Source organism: Branchiostoma lanceolatum, chromosome 4 (assembly GCF_035083965.1).
Source record: "Branchiostoma lanceolatum isolate klBraLanc5 chromosome 4, klBraLanc5.hap2, whole genome shotgun sequence".
Classification (NCBI taxonomy): Eukaryota; Metazoa; Chordata; class Leptocardii; order Amphioxiformes; family Branchiostomatidae; genus Branchiostoma; species Branchiostoma lanceolatum.
The window spans coordinates 31,863,138-31,884,968 of record NC_089725.1 but is presented as its reverse complement, the minus strand read 5'-3'; the positions used below and the strand labels follow the sequence as shown (position 1 = coordinate 31,884,968).

The window sequence follows — 21,831 nt, the reverse complement described above, 5'->3', positions numbered from 1 at the left end:
CCCACTGTAATCACTCAGAGTCCTGCGATCTTTTAGTCAAAAGCTACACCAAAGTATATCGTTCCAAATCCCGTCACACAATTGCGGCAGCTCACGTCGGTATTGGGTATCACAGTGCTGGGACATCGAATCCTAAAAACTGGTATCTGAAACCCCCAAGCTGGACTTTTAAGCGAGGCACTTAAACATCAACTTGCGCCAAGCTCACAAAGGACTTGCCCACTTATGTAAATAATCTTTATTCACAAGTTGTGGTCTAATGCCTTTAGGCTTTGAAAAAGAAACACCGACGCTTTCAGGTTTCCGTGCGTACCTGGACGGCTGACTGCCGCCACACAAAACGGGCTACTACCCCGTCTGTGTGGACCTGTCAGCCCTTGCTTTACTTAAGGCGAGATTACATTTTTGTCTATGGTAGGGGTTTCAGTGAGGCTATGACAGAACTTTTTTCCCGTCTCTGAATCTGTCGTGCGATATAGCCACGACTAGCCCACGAATGTCATCCATTTACTGTCGTAGTCCTGTCGCATGACCAGCGACTTAAGCCCGCTCGTCACGCGGATATGTATCATTACAGGTACCGTGCTGGGCGACGCGACTATTTTTGGCCACGTGCCTCGGTCAAGGCAGGTGACAACAAAGCAGGTGTTTCAGTCTCATTTGAGGTGCGGACATGACGCTATGCGGCCTCCGCATTCCAAGACGTTTATTCTTCAATTTTTTAATGTCGCTTCGTACCTAAAAAAAAGCGTTTCGAGTCCTTATAGAAATCCGACCTTGACTTTGCAACATTGTTTTAAGACGTCGCCGATGGGAACACAGTCTGCCATTCTACTTTCACTTCTCAAGTGTCCTTCCTCTAACAATGGATTCCGCGGCGTTACATACACAACGTCACGGTGGCTTCCACTGAAATTCAGCTGCCAGTTTGTCGCATGTTGTACGGGACCCCGCCGCCGCGCTGGCAACCGACAAGGAAAAGACGTCATCCGATTCAAAACATTCACACCGCGCAGAATAACCTCCCACAACGACGCCCGGTTTTGAATAGCCGGAGGGGTAATGGAATAGCCATTTCTCTTCAAGACATGTCGGTCTGTTTAAGACAACGCCTTTGTTGAACTCTCCCCCTCCTTAACTACGAGATAAGACGGAGTTATTTCTACCCGATTCGCAGGCTGGTGGCAAGACGGACTGTACTTTTCTTGCACGCTGCTGTCAAATCTTAATTCCTTGCGGATTTTCTTGGAACACGGGGGGTTCTCGAATCCCAACGTTATCATTATTGAGTTCAACAACGTTAATAAGATGGCGTGGACATGTAACGTTCTTCTGGACCTAACGTAAGGTAAGGTTTGTTTGCCAGTCTTATGGTTTTGTCACATTCTACTTGTCTTGTAACATGAGTTTATTCATCGCCCTACCGTGGACGTCCAAGATTCTGTGATTCCTTGGCCCATATATCTAAATTCGGTCCTTTGTAAAACCATATCAACATAAATGCAGGGTTTTAGCAATCCATATCGCTGGCTCAGACTCTGTTGTACATTCCCTTCTACGATATCTCTTATCTTTGTTGTTGGGCCAAAGTATCATGTTGTCACGACCGCTAATACCTCCTTCCGCTGAGGAGGCTACCGTTCAAGCGAGCTGAATTTTCTTCAGTAAGTCAAACGAATTTCTTTGAAAAAGAAGTGACTATTTTGTAAGTTTTGTTTTGTTGTCTTTCAAACCATATTTTTACATCGGAGATCATGTTCCAATCATAAGGTCACAGGTCATACAAATCCAATTTTGGTCGGCCTAAGGTCCTATGTCCAGAGGGAAGGGGGTCTTAGTGTTTCTTTTGTACGATCAAAGCTACAAATACGATTTAATTATACAAAAGGTAGTGTTTTCAATTAAGCTAAGGGTGGTTGACTGCCACACAGCCTCGCCAAACAACTTAGACTTACCAAGGAGGTTCACGATCAAGGCTCTAACCTCTTGGACTTACTGGTCGTGCAGGTAACTTGTGTGGGGCCGACGGACAAGTGTCAGGAGGGCAACCTGTTTCAGATTATTAAACGGACAACTTAAACGTTGCCTGTGGTAACGGTGAACCGTGTAGATATAATCTACTTGATTCAGATGTTGTTGAAGATAATGTTTGATTAGAAGTCATTAGTCATCGATCTGCCATTCCGAACTTGGCAGCAAGATAGCTGAGCGTTTTCCTTCTCTTTTTCCATCATTCCTCTCCTTACAACTTGTGTTGCTCCGAGTTAAATGTGCGTTTGATTTGTTTCCCTTTCCCCTTTCTTCCGTTTATTCATTCTGCGTAGTTTCTTCATCTCCGAGCAGATGTAAGGATCTGGCTGACTCTATATGTTTTATGCATGCTTTGGGGGGGAAGGGAATACGTCCTTTAGTTTGTCAGCAAATAAAACAAAGGAAAATACCTAGATACGAAACTATTTACAGTCGAGTTACAATGTGAAATATTTACTGCGTTGTCCCCCATATAGTAGAAAAAGTTTACTTTATACATATGAAACGGGTATCGTTAAAGAGCGTTCCATCAAACGTACATAATTGTTTTTAAACAGCGTTCCATCACACCTGCATGTACAATTATTCTACCTCGCGCTGTTAGTGGGGTATTGAGGTACCAAACAATTAAGGCGGAGTACCTGGATACGGAAGTATTTAAGACCGCCTAATCTTGTTAAGTGTTTGCCCTATCTCCAAGCAGAAGTGTGGATCCGGGTTGTTTTGCAATAACCGCCTTAATTGTGGGGCTAGCATGCTAATCGTCCCACCGTGAGTTTACCGAGATCTCCTCGTACTGGAAGTATATCACGCCCGCCCAGGTCAATGAGCGCACACCGGGGAATTTTTACAGGCCTGGATTCAATTTCCTAGCTCATGGGCATGGCTAAAATTGGAAAGATCGGCTGCCTGTGAAAATTTCCAGTGATATCCGCTTTTTCGCTTTTTAGCAAACCAGGGCTGTGACTAAAACGCTAATCACCGATGAACAAAAATGAAAGAATCTGCTACTGTTGGTTATAGCATGTCGAGCAAATGCTTACATTGTGCTATTACAATGTTCTCTTACACGTCGTCTGTAAGGCGTAGACATTTTGTGTTGTACTAGTACTGCTTTGCACTCTGTAGCCCGTCATGGATGGAAACTACGCATTATAATGATGTGATCCTTGAATTCCCTTCTCTATAGCTATATTAGCTGCATGTAGAGAATTCCTCTGGAACTTATGTATTGTAGATTCGAATAGTAATAGTAGTGGTAATTGCATCCGTTCAATTCCTTTTTTTTCTATCTTTTTTACTTGTCCACCGTAAATTAAGTATGAGCAAATTGATTGATTGATTGATTGATTGATTGATTGGTTGATGTATCATGCCATGTATGTGAGTACTGCCTCTTTATTGAAACTCGATTGCGCCACATCCACATGTATATGAGGACTACCTCTTTTTTTAAACTCGATTGCGCCACATGTATGTGAGGACTACCTCTTTATTGAAACTCTATTGCGCCACATGTATGTAGTGGTGTGGATCTAAACCCGAGTTTAGGTTTAGGTTCGGACTCGAGTCCAGAGGTTTAGGTTCAGGTCCGGACTTGAAAGTCCGGACCTGAACAATAATTTTGAAATATTTTTTCGTGTTACATGTCAAATTGCATATTGGCAGATATTTTACACGTAATTTGAAAACTATATATACGGAATTATATACAGTCAGTAATTAACACAAAAGTTCAGTTATAAACACAAAAACAGCAATGTTTTAATATTTTTCTAGTGCAAATTTCACGATTTAAGGAAGGTTTAAGATGGTTTAAAACAAAAAGGAGTGTATGAGTGACATAATTTTTTTTCAAGTCCGGACTTGTTTCCAGACGTTTAGGTTTTTTTGGACTTGAACCTAAACGTTTTACAAGTCCGGAACCGGTCCGGCCGGACCGATCCGCACCACTACATGTATGTGAGGACTACCTCTTTATTGTAACTCGATTTCACCACATGTATGTGAGGATGCCTCTTTATTGAAACTCTTTTACTCTACATGTATGTGAGGATGCCTCTTATTTGAAACTCGATTGCGCCACATTTATGTGATGACTACCTCTTTATTATAACTTGATTGCGCCACATGTATGTGATGACTACCTCTTTATTGAAACTCTATTGCGCCACATGTATGTGGGGACTGCCTTTTTATTGAAGCTCTATTGCGCCACATGTATGTGAGGACTGCCTTTTTATTGAAACTCTATTGCGCCACATGTATGTGGGGACTGCCTTTTTATTGAAACTCTATTGCGCCACATGTATGTGAGGACTGCCTTTTTATTGAAACTCTATTGCGCCACATGTATGTGGGGACTGCCTTTTTATTGAAACTCTATTGCGCCACATGTATGTGGGGACTGCCTTTTTATTGAAACTCTATTGCGCCACATATATGTGAGGACTACCTCTTTATTGAAACTCTATTGTGCCACATGTATGTGATTATGAGGACTGCCTCTTTATTGTAACTCTTACTCTACATGTATGTGAGGACTGCCTCTTTATTGGAACTCCATTTCACCACATGTATGTGAGGATAACTCTTTATTGAAACTTTTACTATACATGTATGTGGGGACTGCCTCTTTCTTGAAACTCGATGCGCCTCATGTGAGGACTGCCTCTTTATTGGAACTCTTTCACTCTACATATATGTGATGACTACCTCTTTATTATAACTCGATTGGGCCACATGTATCTGTGGACTGCCTATTTCTTGAAATTCGATTGCGCCACAATTTTTGAGGACTGCCTCTTGATGGAAACTCTTTCACTCATATATATGTGAGGACTGCCTCTTTATTGAAACTCGATTGCTCCACATGAATATGAGGATGCCTCTTTATTGGAACAACTTGTTGTTATCCATTGTGTCTAGGGTACGGTTTTGGCAGGCAGAGCCCAACCCTCTCCTTCCAGCGACTTTTACCTCCCCAGTCGAAATCAGATATATCCATTTTTACACCTGGGTGGAGTGAGTAAAGTTGTGTTAAGTGCATTTCCCAAGGACACAACATCAGTGGCATGTTAGGGGATTCGAACTCTAGGTTCTGGGCCAAATACCCTAACGGTTATGCCAAGACGACACTAGTGATCAAAGTATCGTCCTACTAGTCCAAATCTATTTCTACCTAAGCTATTTGAACGATTTATCCTCTTTTCTGTCGTCCCCTTGCAGCCCTCCCATGCCTGGGTTGCCGGACCGCCGCCATGGCGCTGAACGAGGGCCGCTTCCTGGTGATCCAGCGCGCTGAGAAGCGGAACCGCATGGAGGCGTCCGTGTACAACAAGATGGAGAAGGTCCGCTACAGTCATGCGCAGAAGCAGCTGGACGAGGCCAGGGTGAGTTAATAAAATTCTTTGTTAAGCCCCTGTCACATGTAGCCGCCCATGGCGTCCCGACCTGCTCCAGACCATGGTTGGGAGTAAGTCGCCAGCAAGGTCATCTGTGGTTGGGAGTTGATCGGCGAGGTTAAATACTAGTCTTTGATAGAAATCGTCCGCGCCAGTTGACTATAGATTTTGAAAAATAAAAGTCGGGAAAGTCATTTATTTCCTTGGATCAGAGGAGCAAACTGGGGCTAGAATAGGATGTATTCCAGGATACCCCCAATCCAATGCCGACCTTTATTGGGAAGTGGTCGGGAGCAAAGTCGTGGGAAGGTCCTGAATGTCTTGCAGGAGGCTTTATGTCGTGGTCACATTCGTCGCAGGTTTGGCTTTATTTCGCCATCAGCAAGGCTATTATTAAAACGGCCATCGGCAAGATAGAATCTACGACAAGTTCGGTTCTGGGATCTAAATCGACCCTTGTACACTTGCAATACTTCTGGCGAATACTGGCCTGTGCTCTTGCCACGCGGCCTTGCGGAATATACATGAAGTGCATCCTCACATTCACCAACATATCATTAGCGAAATACTCTCTCTAGTACTATAGTGTCAACCTTCCTTAAAGACCAGCCTTCCTCATTCTTCATCACACTCTTTTACTCCATTCGAATGTATTTTTTACTTAACACATGTTTTTACGTCGTGTTTTGAGTTAAAAGCTCGCCTAGTTCCTCTCAGCGGCCGTAACAAAGTCACGTCTCTATTTTGGTCACAAACGCAGCTCACTTTGTGTAACAAAATCCGCCAATCTGCGGTCTGAGTGGGAAGTTGAATAGGCTGTTACTGTTGGCGCTACACTAAGTGAGCCGTTTGCTCTCCGTGTGGCGCGTTGTTTGTGGTCTCTGCATTACCGACAAGACGGCAGAAGTGGCACTTTCACCTGTATATCCGGTCGCAAGTTGGGACTTTCACTTGTACTTCCTTCCCAGCCTCCTGTCTTCCCGATCGTCTCAGAACCAACAGGTGTATGTCTATCTACAGGCCTTGTGCTATCTACAGGTCAGGTGTATTTAAAGATCACGTTTAGCTCAGTAGTAGATTAGTCTAGTTTATTTATTTCACTGGGTGCCCTTGGCCAAGACCAAATTCATGCATTCCAGCCCCGTTAGCCATATCCTCTCCCGACGTCCACTCCCGACCAATGCACCATTGGTCTCGGATGCAGGCATTTAAGGAGACGTCAAGCGTTTGACCAGAACAACACCTCGAGCATGTTAAATCACTTACCAGAGTAGGCCTGGGGTGCGCGATCCGGTGTGATTCAATCAAAACTATCCGTCCAATTGAAACTTGTACTTATGTACAACTCATCGACGTGGTAGGTATACAGGTTATGTGATCTATAGCTAGTTCCAGGCCTTGTCTGTAACTCGTGCTTTGTGTTAGCAACAAAAAAGTTGTGCTAAAACACCGCTGTACTTTCCTTACAGGGTCTTCAGGAGTTGCGTATCCAGCGCCAGTTCCAGCGCGTGCGCAGGACGGTGGTGGAGAACAACCTGCGGCAGGCCATGCTGAGAAGGCTGGAGCGGCAGGCGTCCGACAGGGCGCTAGGAGGGAACGTCAACGACAACCTCGGGAAGTCAGTCGGATTCCTTCATTCATTTATCTATTTTTATTTAATAAGTTTTCAGACAGCTGGGAAACCCATTCAATTTTGACAAATTGATTTTCAATGGGGCCCAGACTAACAGCAATTATAAAATCATCAGTATAACGAAGATATTACAAACTAATGACAAACTTGTAACAGAAGAAAGAGAAGATTGTTAAGACATAAGTAACACAACTACTTTCTTCCTAAATTATTTGCTTATTTCGTCGAAGAAGGTAAGACATCCAGGTATTAAGATGCAGGTGACAGATACTCAAGCAACAGTTACTAAACCTGCTAAACCCAGATAATCGTTTAGTCACTAACGAAAGACAGCGGACGCTGTCTGAAACGTTTGACCGTTTCCAAATTGTATCCAGTTGCTTGGGTAGCTGTTGCCTACTCATTTGCTTTTTTACATACTCCTTTGTTAGCTTCTTTTCTGCTTAATCAATTTTGATATCAGAGATACTGAGTTACAGATTTTTCTGTCATGACATTACTTCTATATGCCTGCTGTTTAGTTAAGTTTAGAGGCCTTTTTTTATACCAGATGCCAGTAAGGCAAATGCGTCTACAGTATGGAAACGCTTTCGAGTTTCAGAGAGTTGTGGCATGTACTATAGCGGGATGGTTAAGGAAGTGCTTTCAAACATGGCCGACACCCAACTTGTATGGAACCAAAGATAGCTCAAACACAGCTTTCCAAAGAAAGTTTTTATTGCCTATTGTTTATTCCCACTCACTCATTTTTACCGCTTTCAGTCCTTTCACTGAGGCCAATGTTTTCCACGATATGTACAGATATTTAAAAACAATATGAAATACAATACAAAGACGTGCAGGGGGCAGAACCCTATGACTATGTAGCTTTTCGTGGGCTTCTCCCCGAAACTTGATAATATGAATGATTTGAATTGTATAAAATCAAAATTTTAAAAAAATAAGTTGAGATTATACCATAAATCACCTATATGAATCAGGAGTTAGTCATCTTTACAAATAGTCACATTGAAGCAAGGCGTACTGTAAGAAACATTTCTCTGTCGGTTCTTCCTCAGGTACGGCGGGTTAAAGATGGACTCCCTGAAGCACGAGGTGGACCAGATGCTGAGGGACATGGACCCGGGCGTGCGGCGGGCCAAGCGCGCCCGCAAGCTGCTGGAGAAGGGGCGGCGGGACGGGCGCATCCGCCCGTACGACATGCACTCCGTCTGCCTGCCGCCCCTCGTCGCCGACGCCCACGACGAGATAGACATCGTCACGGCCGCGCAGGACGGCGGCCCGGGGGAGAAGGGACCGACCGCCGAGCCCAACCGGACCAAGCTCCCGCCCTTACGCACCCTCAAGGCGAGCGTCGGGATCGACGACAGCGACGACGATTTGTGATGAGATGCGTTTCCATGGAAACCGATATAAAACTGTCTTTGTATGACTTTTAGATCACGAAAAGTGAGTAAAAAGGAACCGACCGCCGAGCCCAACCGGACCAAATTGCCGCCCTTACGCACCCTCAAGGCGAGCGTCGGGATTGACGACCGCGTCGACGATTTGTGATGAGTTACGTTTCCATGGAAACTTATATAAAACAGTCTTTGTATGGCTTTTGGATCACAAAAAAAGTGAGTAAAAGGGACCGACCACCGAGTCCAACCGGATTCAAGCCGCCGTTACGCACACTGGAGGCGTGCGTAGAGATGGACGACAGTGGCGACGATTTGTGATGAGTTGCATTTCCTTAGAAGCTGGTGTGGAACTATCATGACAAAATTTCAATTTTTTATGCAACGCAAAGACTGTACCTCGCCGCATACACTCTTTTACCGTCTCTTCCGCCTTCTACAAATGTGCTGATCCTCTCACGTCTCACACGTGACGTCGGGAGTGGGTTCAAGTCAGCTGGAAGTTGGTATCGCCCGTCGTCCCGGCTACACGAAGGTTGTGATGTATAACCGGTCCGAATCAGTCGGAAGAAGGGGACAACGATTGCAACTCAACTGGATCAAAAAGCACAGAAGACAGCGCTGACTCCTTGATCGAGTTACGATTGCTAGGAAACGGGTTTGATACTGTGTTTATATTCACCTTGTACAAAGACACATTTTAACGGTTTAATACTGTGCGTACCGTATGTGCGCTTTGGAGCCAATTGGACCTAACCTAGATAGTCGACAGTGTGAGAGTTGTCCTAATCCGAAACGTTAACTGTGGTACCCCCTGACAAGAGCAGACGTAGAGCCCGTCAGGATTGCCCTGAGAAAGGACAGGCCACCGAAACGTCGGCAGGAAAAAAAGTGGTTGTATGCAAAGAACTTGGTTAACCAGTGAAATGTATCAACCTGATGGACGAGAAAAGACTCAGTTACACTTAAAAAGTACAGGAAATCTCACACGTCCTTCAGAACTATAAGCATTTATCAGGATATTTGTATACATGTATATATGTTCTGTACAGTGCAAGAAGTGGTAGAGGGAGAACTTTTGATTTGTTCGACATGCTGCTGAAAAAGATATTGATAACCTGTAAGGTCGTTTCCGAAATTTCTTCTGACATTCTAAGTCTTACGAATTCGAACCTGTAATATCACATAGACCAACCTTTTTCTTAAAATACGGAACGTTTTTATCATATTTGGACTCGGTAGCAGCAGACTTAACATTTTCAGAAAAGTCGCTGACGTTCACTACACTCTATTTTCTTGCTATATGTTCATACACGGCATGTTAACCTTTTTTGCTTGTTTTGTTGTTATTTTCTATTTTATGGGCATGGATGTACAATAAAGATTGAATTGATTCTTTAATCAATGCCATGGATAGAGACTGATCCATGAAGGGCGGATGTGTTCAGTAGTGACGCCCACTGGAAAGCATGGCGGCAAGGTAATGGACACAGCAGAAGCGCCGCCTTGCAAATTTTACTGGGATTGCAGATGGAATGCCTGCCAATGTGTGTAGGTAATAGAAACGTGTCATATTTTCCGTTTTTTTCGTCCAATTTTTAGCGAAGCCTGAGGGGCAAGCTTAATAGTATATTTTAGGCCCGATTTGCAAGAATTCCCAGAATTCCACAGGAATTTCAGGAATCCGTCCGGCCAACTCTGTGGATGCCCTCCTGTCACTTTTTCAAACTTGATACCTCATTGGCACGTCTGGCATCCAGGCACTCAGCTGTCGATGACAGATGACCTACTTTTACGTGGTGTCCGATTTCGTACTGTCCAGGAGTGTGTCAGGGAGTTCACCGAATCTAGTATTCTAGCTTTGAAAAGGGTTTGCGCATCCCAGTTGATCTATTATCACAAGAACGTGCTGAACATCATGCCTCCCACCAAAAAACCTCTGTGAAAACCAAAACTTGAGGAGATCCAAGCATATAAAGAAAGGCAAAGTTTTAAACGGAACGATAAATAACTTGGGATACCGCTTGGGCAGTCTACACTGAACGCCTTACGGGGAGGCGTGCGGTGTCGGAAAAACAACAGTAGCTCCTCGAAAACACATCCTACAGAGCTAGAATAACAACCAAAACGATCATAGGAGCCCCAGCATACCGATTTTCTAAACTTCCGGCGTAGTTTCTCACCCTACCTATCCAACACTGCCAGAGAAAAAAGACATTACAACGGGAGTGTACTCCGGCCTTTCCATATATGCTAGGAACTCCTCGAGTTACATGGTGCCTTTCTATATCTGCTTGGCAGATGCCTCTCTGATTTCTAAGTGCGTTTTGCACAATATTATGGCAGAACTAAGATCTAGAGTGCTACGTTGGTACTTTCCTTACAGTGAAGTAAGATCAATCCAGACACCTTCGCTATGGCAATAATTTTTAATTGCCACACTTATTCTTGTTAATGTGTGTTTGTCCCAGCCAAAACTCCGATTTGGCAACATTCCCCAATACGCTAACATTAAGACGAAAGGAATCTTGAAGGTTACACGGTGTGTAAACAATTCTTATCTTCTGATCCTCCCCTTTGCTGGCTTCAACATAGCCTCTAAAGCAGTCTCATCGGCATTGTTTTGTCATTTCGTTTTGTCCTGCTGAATTTGTGCTGTCACCGACAGCTACCGACCGCCCAATGTTGCTGAAATCGAGGGTCATAAAAAACACGGTAGCAATGGTATGTTACTGGCAATAACGGCCAAAAAAGGTCATCTCATAACGCCCGCCACGAAGCCTGCCGCTGAGGCTAACCGGACCCACCAAACGTAATTACCGTTAATGGACAGCGGTAAGCCTGCGTGCCCGGTCCGCCGCGCTCCTAATGGGACCACCGGAACCGCTCCCGTTCCCAGGGGATCACCGGAACCGCTCCCGTTCCCAGGGGACCGCCATCTTACCGGTGTGACCTTGAACTGTCAGCCAGTAGGTCAGCACTTGGTGACCTTCCTGTACAACTGTACTTTTATCACAGCTATAACGTTATTTATCCTGATTTTGACACGTTTATACAGATTCCTGAGGATTTGGTCCCTAATTCCGTAATTGGTGGCAGGGATAATCGATCGTAAAAACGCGCCTTGTTTGTGTTTGTGTTCTGAAGTTGCCATGGCGACATCGTGGTTCACTCGACACCAAGATCAATCCTAATATAATACCGTTATTTATCTAAAAAAAAAAAGACGCAGATACGATTGATGACGTAAAAAACCAGACGAACAATCCATTGTAAGTCAGAATGCCTCGCCTTTCCTCTCGTTCGTACTAAATCGTCTTAAAATTTGCCTGATTGCTGACATCGCCAGTTGAACTTGTCATTGTCATGACGTTGATGGAAGCTCATTACTTGATCGATTTAGCACTTATATTATCCGTTGATATTCTTTATTTCTTTTGAAAATGTCAAGAAACTAGTAAATATTATATTGCCGACTCTCTCTATAATATATGTGTTTGCCTGACGCACGGGCCCTAAAACAGACCACTTCCCTATTCCTGATGTAATTGTCAGATAGCAGGGCGTGCCCCCCTCCCCCATCACCACACGTCACGCCTCCAGGAGACACCATAACAAACATGACGGGCCGGGGTCTACCTGAGGTCACCCCTGGCACGCAACCACCCCATTCCGCGCACTCACTCATAAACGGGCGCCTCTTTAGTACCTGACACGTCCACGGTTAGACCTCTCCCTCCGCACAAGGTGTGTGCGCTGTTTCTTTAAGACGTTTTCCAGTTTACAAGGAGCGCCTTCTGTCCGTAATCCAGGTGAGAGTGTGTGCGGATTACCTGGGTTGGTGCCTTAATGGCGTTAATTGGTCCTGGTTGGTTTACGGGGTGTTGCGTTACACCGCCGTCCTTTCACGTCGTCAGGTGTTTTCAATTCTCCGCGCGGAACAACAAAGTGGCGACGTTTCCGCGAGCTCTCCGTTAGACGCAGATCTACAGTCACAGAGCCCCCACTGTTCGCAGCTAGCACCCACCACAGCTGCACTGCCGGGCCGCCGTCTTTCCGTCCGAGATCAAGTAAGATCTTCTTGTTTCCTTCTTAACTACGGTTCGCTTTCCTTGACCCTCAACCTGTAGAAACCAGACGCTTTCTTCAAGACTCAAGTTAAAACCGTTAAATCGTGTCAGCGAGCAAAAGTCGAAAGGGTCAGAGGGCTAAGGTAACCTGTCCAGAGAGGTCCGAATGTCAACGTTCTAGATTTAAAACTCCCTTCTTTAAGACCAACATGGCGGCACTTTTAACGCATGCCAGGTTTGCAAACTTACAGAACGGAAACTACACGACAAACAACAACCTATCTTGCTTTGAAATGGATGGTTTGGCGTCTTGTTGGCTTCAAAACTGAAAATCATTCGTCTTAATCCCAAGTTGTTGTTTTCACGATGCCGTGAGGAGCCTGTTGATGTAAGTGATCATTTTAATTGTGTGAAACATTCTTTCGTTAAGTCCCCCCCCCCCCCAATGTCCATGCCTCCGTTATTGTTATGGCTGGTGGATGCACGGAATGGTCACTATACAACCTGTAACATAAGTTGCTCGGCAAACCAAGGTCTTTCCAGACATGTCGTACTTTAATGCGCCCTCTCTTTTGGGGCATTCGTTGAGACCATCCCATAGTGAAAAGACAGAATAAAGACTTTAGATAGACAGTAAAGAACAAAGCTATCTGTCACAAGAAGGGAACGTTAAGATGTCATATTTAAACACAGTAACAATGTCTTAACACATTGAAGAGCCCACAACACTTATCAAGTGCAGGGGTACGCCTAACAACCATATTGATAGCCACAATCGTACATTTAACAACCCACACCCCACGCTAATCAATCAGACAACTGAACCAGTATGATAGGCTTCTCTTGTTGTTGTTGTTGTTGTTGTTGTTGTTGTTGCCGATCCCGTGTGTCCTTTCCCATGGGGTCCCTGTGAAATGGATGTGCTCTAACAATGCTGGAGGCTCTGCGCTAATCATAGGTGTAACTTTCCCTCTGTCTGTTTGTTGTCATAAAGATGATGTTTACACCTGCTTAATCGCCACATGGTGTAGCTAACGTTTTTATTTGTCTTGTTTATCTATTCCTTATTTCAAGCACCAACTGGCCCATACTAGAAACATACATAGCAACAATGAAAAACATAAGAAAACATCTGAGTACTGTAGAGGTGGCAAATACAAGCCGAGATGGGACAAAGTCCTTAGCCTTAGCCTAGGCTGTAAAAATTACAGATGCATGTTATGTAAAGCCCCTGTCACACTTGTTCGTATATACAAGCCCGCATGATTTGCGTATTAACATGATTTTGGTTCAGGTTAAGTTTGCAGCCGAAGAAGTAATATCTTTGGTTTGATAACTAGACTGCTCAACGGTGAGTCAAAGTAGAAAACAACTTCCTCCACGCAAAATTTACTTAAACCAAAAAAAATGTTACTGCGGAACTCATGCGTACTTGAATATACGCACAAGTGTGACAGGGCCCTAAGACCGGGTTGAGCGGAAGGTGTGTTAAGTTTCTTCATGTGACTGGCGCCTGGAGCGACCTGATTCTTCCCGCACAGATCATTACAGGTCATTACAGGTTGTCAGGTCGTTTGTTCCGATAATCACTCACTCAGCCAGACCCACCGGGAGTCGTTCATCAGCCGCTGTGTGGCATGGCCCGGGGCTGGCTGTTAGTGTGTTTAGGTAATCTCCGAGTAGAGACAGGGTCCGGCTCGTTTTGCACACGTGCAATTTGTATGTCTTTCTTTCTTTCTTTCTTCCTAGGGTGAGGATAGCCTTTACCTAGAAGTAAGCTGGACTCTAGGAGTAAGCTGGAGTAAAGTACCTGCTAGGGTCGCAAACTGTACTTCATGGATAGCTAACTTCTCTGGTATGTTATCTGTCTATTTGGCAAATTTCTACTATTTTTCCAGCCACCTGTGGAGCCTGGTAGAGAGTCTAGGCGAGAAGAACAATATGAAAACCCCTACCATCAGAAGGTACAATATATCTGTTTGGATGTATCTTGTCAGGGTAGCGAAATTATGTACCCTTGTTGGAATAGTGTTAGTAAGTATTAGTATTGAAGTAATTGATCTGGATCAACAGACTGACAAAAGTGCCAGACTAGAACGTTACCGTACTCCAAACCCGCGCGCTTGGTCATAAGGTGTAAACAGTGTCAGGTACACAGCATAGCGTGTTGTGTCAACCGATCGGCCACATGGTATGGCGGAGTAACAATCTTGTGGCATTTACATGTAGCAATACGGTGTACGCTTGAAATGCCATCTGCTATGACTCGGTAGCAGCAGTACCTTAATACAGTAGCGCTATCGAAACTCCTGTTAGAGGAAACTGAGAAACAGAAAGACCGATATTCTTCTAGACATTTTTTTCCCCGATTTAGTCTTTTTTGAATAGATGTTTTGCGAGTTTTTCTGATACGTCTTCTGTGTGCTTCAACTGTGTGAAATAGGTAACTTAGTATGTAAGCCTGTTGCGATGTCTGGTATGCATGAATTAAGTGTGTATTCAGTCCTACCGATTGACGGTAGGACTGTAGATGTGATATAATCACTGTCTAATCGAGCGGAAAATGCTCACATGAGTCACGCGACGATCGGAGGCACCATGTCTGAGGAGAAACACTCCGTTTCTCATTTTCACTACAAACTGAAGAAAAATCACCAAAATTGAAAATGAAATGTACACACAAACAATCAGTGTTTACCGAAACAAATACAAAATTGTGCCAACCGTCAGTTCGGTTTATGTACAAAACTCTCAACCATCCATAATTCCTTTGTGCGCCGTCAAAAAGCATTCATGCAATTTGTCTGCCCCTCAGAGGTCTGCAGAGGTTCGTTTCAAACATGGCGTCGTCACCATGGTAACCGGGACGCCTGGTGACGTCACGTACACCATGCCGTGCAGACTTCGGCGGCGGCTAAATCTCAAGGAACAATCGAACCAAAAGCACTGATTCTTTTTCATGAATATCATAATGAATACCATAGCGACCGAGTAAGAACGGAAAGCTAAGATGTTCGACATGTTCGAGATGTTATAATTACATTTCACCGCCTGAACCATTACATGGTTTACTATCCTTAACCTGACCGACGTGTTTAACCTCGGCCCTGCTGTCTGAGCTCTTGTTTTGGCAACCGGGAACTAATGGAACGAAAATCACATTTCTCACACGTCTCCTCTGATCGGCTTGTTTTGAAAACTGCGGTTTGGACGGACCAGCATTCTTCCGCGCCAATGTCATTATCACAGACGGCTGACTCTGGCATTCTGACATTGGCCTTGTGTTGTTCGTGCATGCGGGGGCGTACGGCTGTCCTCTGCGTCCATTGTTCCCAGTGTCACGACGCCGAGAAACGCTTTTAGAAGACGCGTGACAGAAGAAACGTTGCATAACTGTACTTCCTGTCACTTACACTGTGGAAATGTTGTGGAATATCACTGGAGTCGTCTCCGCGAGTAAGCAAATAGACAGCAGAAATCGACCAATGAAAGATGAGATCCAAGGACATGACAGAGAAATGTTGTTCCTCATATCAAAATTAGGTACAAACATGCAATAAATTATAAGAATATAAAAGGACTACTGCAAGTTCAGCTATCTATGAAAAATAAGCGCTGAAATGTATCTATCAGATCTTAAGAAAACAAATATCTTGCTTTCATTGTACGGCGCAACGCCACTATTGCCCTTTCCATATCTCTGTCGGGCTTCAAGATTTTCAAATTTCGCATGGTCTCACCATTCGCCTCTAGCCTAAAGTCCAGTCTTGTCAGCTTCAGTGCGCTTCCAACAGTCGCCACTCAGGTTTCTTATAAGCTAAGAAGACTGATCTCCAGACTAGGTGCCTCCCTTCGCCCTCATCCAGGTGCTCGGCGACAACAGCGCCACCGCTTGACTGAACGCCGAACTGCAGTAAACTCTGACATTTCACGCCTTGCAACCTTCCCGAAAAGATGACGCGTTTGCTGTGGCTTGTTGGTGCGATTTCACGGTGTATGACGGCACGACTTTCACCCTGACTTGATCCGTGTTGTTGTCGCTACTGATACAGTTACCGAGACCTCCCCCACCATATGGGCGGGCTCAACACCTGCCCTGTCCCGCCTATAAAAATATCCGGGTCGGTGGGAACCTGGCCGTGTTTGGGATTCCGTAAACATGCCGGAAAATTGTTCAGGTAACTGTATCCGCGTGGCTGCCATTCCACCCCGTCACTGCTGCCGCGCGCGTTAATTGCTCCGTCTAGTTTGGCATGACGATATATAGTAGCGACTAACAATTACTACTGGATGAACGACATGAATCAATTAACTTTACCAGGAATCTAGAACATTCGAAATATGTTATATTACACCTAGAACTAACGTCCGCTATGCATTTAACCTTTGGGTTACATAGATCTATGATCTCTCAAACACACTGTTTTTCGACATGGGGGATATATGTAGCCTGGGAAATATATGTTGATGTTACATTGTAGAGTAGAACACATTATCATCGCTATTACCATCGCAAGTTTTCGTCAGATAGCTTTATCAATAGATTCGTATTAACCGGCAGATATGTAGAGCTTTTGTGTGAATTCTTCTTAGATGTAACATACATGACAATCTTTATTGACAAACAAAAGTACAGCGACTTTCGTATATAACCAGCTGTTTTAAAATACCTGAACAGCGGACGTTTTACGCCGAAGAGTGATCGATATGCTGAAGTGCGTTCTGCACAGAGAACACCTGTTTCCCTGTCGATTATGAAGTCGGTTCCAAGTTCATTTCCTACCCTTGAACGTGGGAACATTTTCACAATGTCTCGCAAGGTAACAAATCACAGCCAAGGCCCGACAATTATGCGACGTGTTCTTTCTGTACGTGAAGTTTATATTTGCACAGTACGTTCAACATAATAGGCGGGTGATGGCGAGTATAGCTGCAATATTTCATCTTAGGTTGGGCAATTTAACGGGATTGTTTCCGCATCAAATAATTTGTAGTAATTTTTTTTATATTCCTTTTGCAAATTGAAATAAATAAACCGGACCAACTTGTTAGTAATCGGAATCGACGTCTAGGTATTCAGGGGAATCATCGTTGCGTTCAACTAGCTATAGATGTTGTTGTAATGAAAGTATATAACTGCTCAATTTTCAGGTATATACTATATTGACTGGCACCCCTTCACCCAGAAATAACAGCATGGTAGAAAAGGCTTAATTTTCCGGTTGCCAGTATGCTAGTTTGTTTCTTCGTGTTGATTTTATACTCTGACAAATCATTTACCCTATCTGGCCAAGTTTTACTCCCTTTTTCTTTTCATTCAAACCAAATGAGGGTGGTGTTGTGACAGTTGGTTTGAGAGGAGTCCGTCCGTAGAAGAGACAGCAAACGTCACCATGGCAGGGCCGGGGACAAAGGGGCGGGAGGGACCGCTCTGTCGTACAACATGACACAACTATGTCAAACACGCCGGCCGCAGTCTGCTTGTTTTCATAGGTGTTGGCGGCGATTATCCCACTCAAGCTCCGGCCTGAACATTAAGTCGGGTCGTTTCTTTCTCCTCCATCTCGCGGTGTATTTGCGGCTTGATGCCGGGAGAAAAGAGTCTATTCAGGGTCTCATTCGCGGCTCCATTGTGCGAGGTTCTGAAGACGAGGTCACTTGAGTTTGCGCTGAGTCCATATTTAACAGAAAAGTCCCCGGCTCTGTGCAGCCCCTTTGTTGATCAGTAGCCCCTGACGACTACTTCTCCCTCTGTGTTTTCAGGGCCGGTCGCGGAGCGTGAAGCGGAGAGCTACAGTCTGAATGCCGCTGATCGATAACAACTGACGACCCCGCGACGTGGAGGGGGCCAACTCCACCTACGTCATCAGCGGGGAGGGTTGTCTCCCGTCTCCATGGCAACGGAACGACGCCAGGAGTTCTAATTTGGAAGACGTAAACACCGGGGGTGATCGGAAGGCCGAGAGGGTTTAATCAGTGACGGTCGCGGGTCCGTTATGCTCGCCCCGCCGGTCGACCGACCGCCGACCGCTCAGCCCGAAGGACTTCTCCCGGTTCCCGGTTGTTGTTATCGCGGGGTGGGAAACTGGATACAGGCTTTAGACTGTGTGTTGTTGGAGTGTTTACCGAGCCCCTCATGGCAGCGGGGATCTGCTGAGAGCAAGGTGTGTTTGCCTGCCAACTTGAGACGCTTCGGACCGGGGCTGGTTCCCTGGGATTACTGAGCAGCAGGGGAATTAAGGTTCCGTCAGGGAGACAGGCCGGCCGGAGAGGAAACGGCGGGCAGGCGGATTCTAGAAATTAAAGATGATGATGGCAACAACGTTAGAACAGAACCCGGAATTACTGAACCAGTACGAGGAGAACTATGAGTCGTCCAAGGTGGTGCAGATTCTGCGGTTCCTGAAGGACCAGGAGAGGTACACGGCGGAGCGGCGGGCGCAGGCAGCCCGGCCCCCCGCCTACGTCCGCCTGGACGAGCGGACCGAGCAGGAGAGGCGGCGGGACGGGTTCAGGCCCCGGACGGCCGACTCAGCCATGTTCGCCCCGAACTACAGGCCTCCCCGCGGTCGGTCCTCCGAGAGGACGGGCACGGAGAGCCCCGCGCTCAGCAAGGCGAGGACGGGCGCGCTGACCGTGAGTAAGATCCGCGGCGCCGCCAACCCGGGCCGCCCCAAGCTGTCCAGGACGCCCCGAGAACAGCTGGACTTCTCCCCGGTCCGGGAAAATTCCAGGACGAGCATCGCCGTGCGTCCTGCCACGCAACAGGCAAACCGCGTGTACAGAAACGACTTGAGAACCAGGCTGTACAGCCACCCCCCTCCCACCAGGCACGAGCTCATGAAGGACAAGCACGTTCTAGAGAAGAGGCAATCTTTACTCAATAGACCCAAAATGACCCTAGACGGTGGAGGTGGGGAATTATCAAGACATGACAGTAACGGTAACGCCATAGTGCAGTACGACAATAACGTAGTGAGCGTGCGACTGTCGCGGAGCACGGCCCGACTGGAGCACGACTCTCGGTGCGGTGTGGAGGAGGCGGCGGGGAACGGTGCCCGCGACGTGCGGTCCAACACCAAGTCGGACTCCGCCGGCACCGGGCTCAGGACTCTCTCGGCGTCCACCGAGTTCAGCGCCGACCCTGCCGCCGCGGTCTCGAACAGAAAAGGGCCCATCTCTATAGACGACAGGCCCGGGGGCGAGCGGAGCCCTGTCCGCAGCCCCGACAGAACTCTAGTCGGCGCGAACGCTGGCCTGGCGCCGCGGAAGCCGCTGCAGTTCGCCGGCACGGACTCCTCGGGGTCGGGCGGGGGCAGGGTGGACGTGTACCACCTGCCCCGCCTCGGCCACGGCGTCACCATGGGCGGGGAACGGGCCCAGCCCCCGCCGCTACCCTACCTGGTGGAGACCAACTCGCTGTCCTAGCATCGTGCGTTACCATGACAACGGAACGGTTTCCACGACAACGGAACGTCGATGACAGACGCGGACGACGCACAACAATGTTGCTTTTGGTAGGACATGTGAACATCATTACCTCAGATTGACCAGGAACTCGGTCTGAAATGTATTAATAACTTTGACAACGTGAATGTTGCGTGGTTAACACTGGCCACTTTGAATCTGGAAAGACACCACAACTTTGGAATAACAAAAATACACTTAAAGTGAAATATCTCCAAGACTAAATAGGCTGCGATAGGATTAAAGACACCGATGTTTAAAAGAAAATAGCTCTTCAACTTGACATTGCTGTGCATCACGTAGCAAGTTGAACTGCCGGGCTTCCGTTTTGGCACCCTTCACATTTGAAAAATGAAAAATGGCTTTCTAACCTCAAAGTGACCGGTGTTAGGCTGTACCACGTGAACCGACCGAGTGACAATTAGTCGGTTTTGGTACACAGGGGATCAGAATAGCAGCAACGCCAGGAAACAGCCCAGCTTCTGCCCTGTGTGCTGCAGGGACATTCCCGCGCAATGTGGAGGCACAGACATGTCTAGTAGCGCTGTTGGTCTGTTCTCCACTTGAACTTTGCTCGCAGGACCGGCATTATTGCCTCTACATATTAATGTGCAGTAAGACTTCCCTTCGACTAGACGGCGACCGCTGAGCGACCGTACAGCGACCAACATTGGGCCTGTGTGACCCTTGGTTTTATAATTGGAATATGAATTGGAATTGGAATGATACTGATACAAAAAGTATGACTTAAAAAACCACAAAACACACAAAACGTCAAAAGAATTCGTTATCTTTCTATGAAATTCGTTGAGCGATTTGTGAAATTTTGTGTCGCATCGCGGTCGCAGTCTCCAGTGGAAGGTGGTGTAATAGGGTCAGGTTAGTAACCACGGCATTTCTGTCACGGCCAAACTAGTATTGAACCGAGCGAGAAGAATGAGAATAACGTGTCAGAATACAATATTTATAAAGAGAGATGACATGTACGCAATGTTGCTTCCTATGTTGTCGATAAGTTTAGCAGGCCGCTCCTGTCTTCTAATGTTGATTTCTATGAGGATATTTGCCGATATTTTCCTCCGTGAGATCACATAGCTCCGCCATACGTGTGAGGGAGACGGATCGGTCCATGACAGGACGCTGCCGTGTCACTTCGTCATTTGTGCGCGGTGACCAAAAATGACATTAAAAATTCATGTCCCTGAGCGCCTGTGTCCTGTCGTAACTCGGTGTGCCGGTATGGAGATAGCGTGACTGTGTGAGAACAAAAACGGTTAGCCTGTTCTAACTGTATAATACACTGGTGCCGACTTATTACTCAGGCAAAACAGTAACAAACATCGTACTAAATCGTTCTGTTATTGTCGTCCGACTTATGTGACAGCCTGCGACATGCCATGTTTTATTTATGAACCCATTACATAAATAGATACAATAGTGACGCAGTGGAGTTAATCAAACTGCGTCATTGTGGAGACGGAATGAAAAGTGAACCGTCATCGGTGATGTATTGATGTCGACACGTGACGTTTAGAGACTTCACAACGGTAGTTTGCCCTAACAAAACCTAGGAGAAAGGAGGGGTAATTTCTGCGCAAAGCCGATTTTGAAAGATAGTCATGACTTCCACAAGGGTCTTGGAATAGAACTTTATTGTTTATCAATGTAAAAGTAAACTACATTTTAACCACCCAAAAATTCTTCCTAGTATGTTTTTCACAGATGCAAATCTAACATTTTTTTTTCAAGATTCCATCTTATCAAAGGTATAAACCAATCAAGGATCATTTCTTAAGATCCAAGAACTGTTGTATGATCTTAAAGTC

General features: G+C 45.8%; 2 protein-coding genes across 3 annotated transcripts; both read left to right on the top strand.

Moving 5' to 3' along the window:
* Positions 1-994: 994 nt before the first annotated feature.
* On the top strand, positions 995-8,501 carry LOC136432134 (uncharacterized). The gene is made up of 4 exons (XM_066423142.1): positions 995-1,348; positions 5,260-5,423; positions 6,905-7,053; positions 8,127-8,501. The coding sequence occupies exons 2-4, from the start codon at positions 5,292-5,294 to the stop codon at positions 8,452-8,454; spliced, it is 609 nt and encodes a 202-aa protein (XP_066279239.1). The 5' UTR covers positions 995-1,348; positions 5,260-5,291; the 3' UTR covers positions 8,455-8,501.
* A 3,608-nt stretch (positions 8,502-12,109) lies between these two features.
* On the top strand, positions 12,110-20,170 carry LOC136434038 (uncharacterized). 2 transcript variants are annotated; one of them, XM_066426696.1, is made up of 2 exons: positions 12,110-12,538; positions 18,302-20,170. In XM_066426696.1, exon 2 carries the CDS (start codon positions 18,845-18,847, stop codon positions 19,964-19,966), a length of 1,122 nt encoding a protein of 373 aa, XP_066282793.1. In that variant the 5' UTR covers positions 12,110-12,538; positions 18,302-18,844; the 3' UTR covers positions 19,967-20,170. The 2 variants fall into 2 exon arrangements, with proteins under 2 accessions (XP_066282793.1, XP_066282794.1); XM_066426697.1 differs by lacking the exon at positions 12,110-12,538 and adding an exon at positions 16,412-16,716.
* Positions 20,171-21,831: the final 1,661 nt, after the last annotated feature.

Coding starts and splice junctions, on each gene's coding strand:
- LOC136432134 (XM_066423142.1), top strand. CDS start 5,292: ATGGCGCTGAACGAGGGCCGCTTCCTGGTGATCCAGCGCGCTGAGAAG. Junction 5,424..6,904: donor AGCAGCTGGACGAGGCCAGG/GTGAGTTAATAA, acceptor CTTTCCTTACAG/GGTCTTCAGGAGTTGCGTAT. Junction 7,054..8,126: donor GTCAACGACAACCTCGGGAA/GTCAGTCGGATT, acceptor GTTCTTCCTCAG/GTACGGCGGGTTAAAGATGG.
- LOC136434038 (XM_066426696.1), top strand. CDS start 18,845: ATGATGATGGCAACAACGTTAGAACAGAACCCGGAATTACTGAACCAG.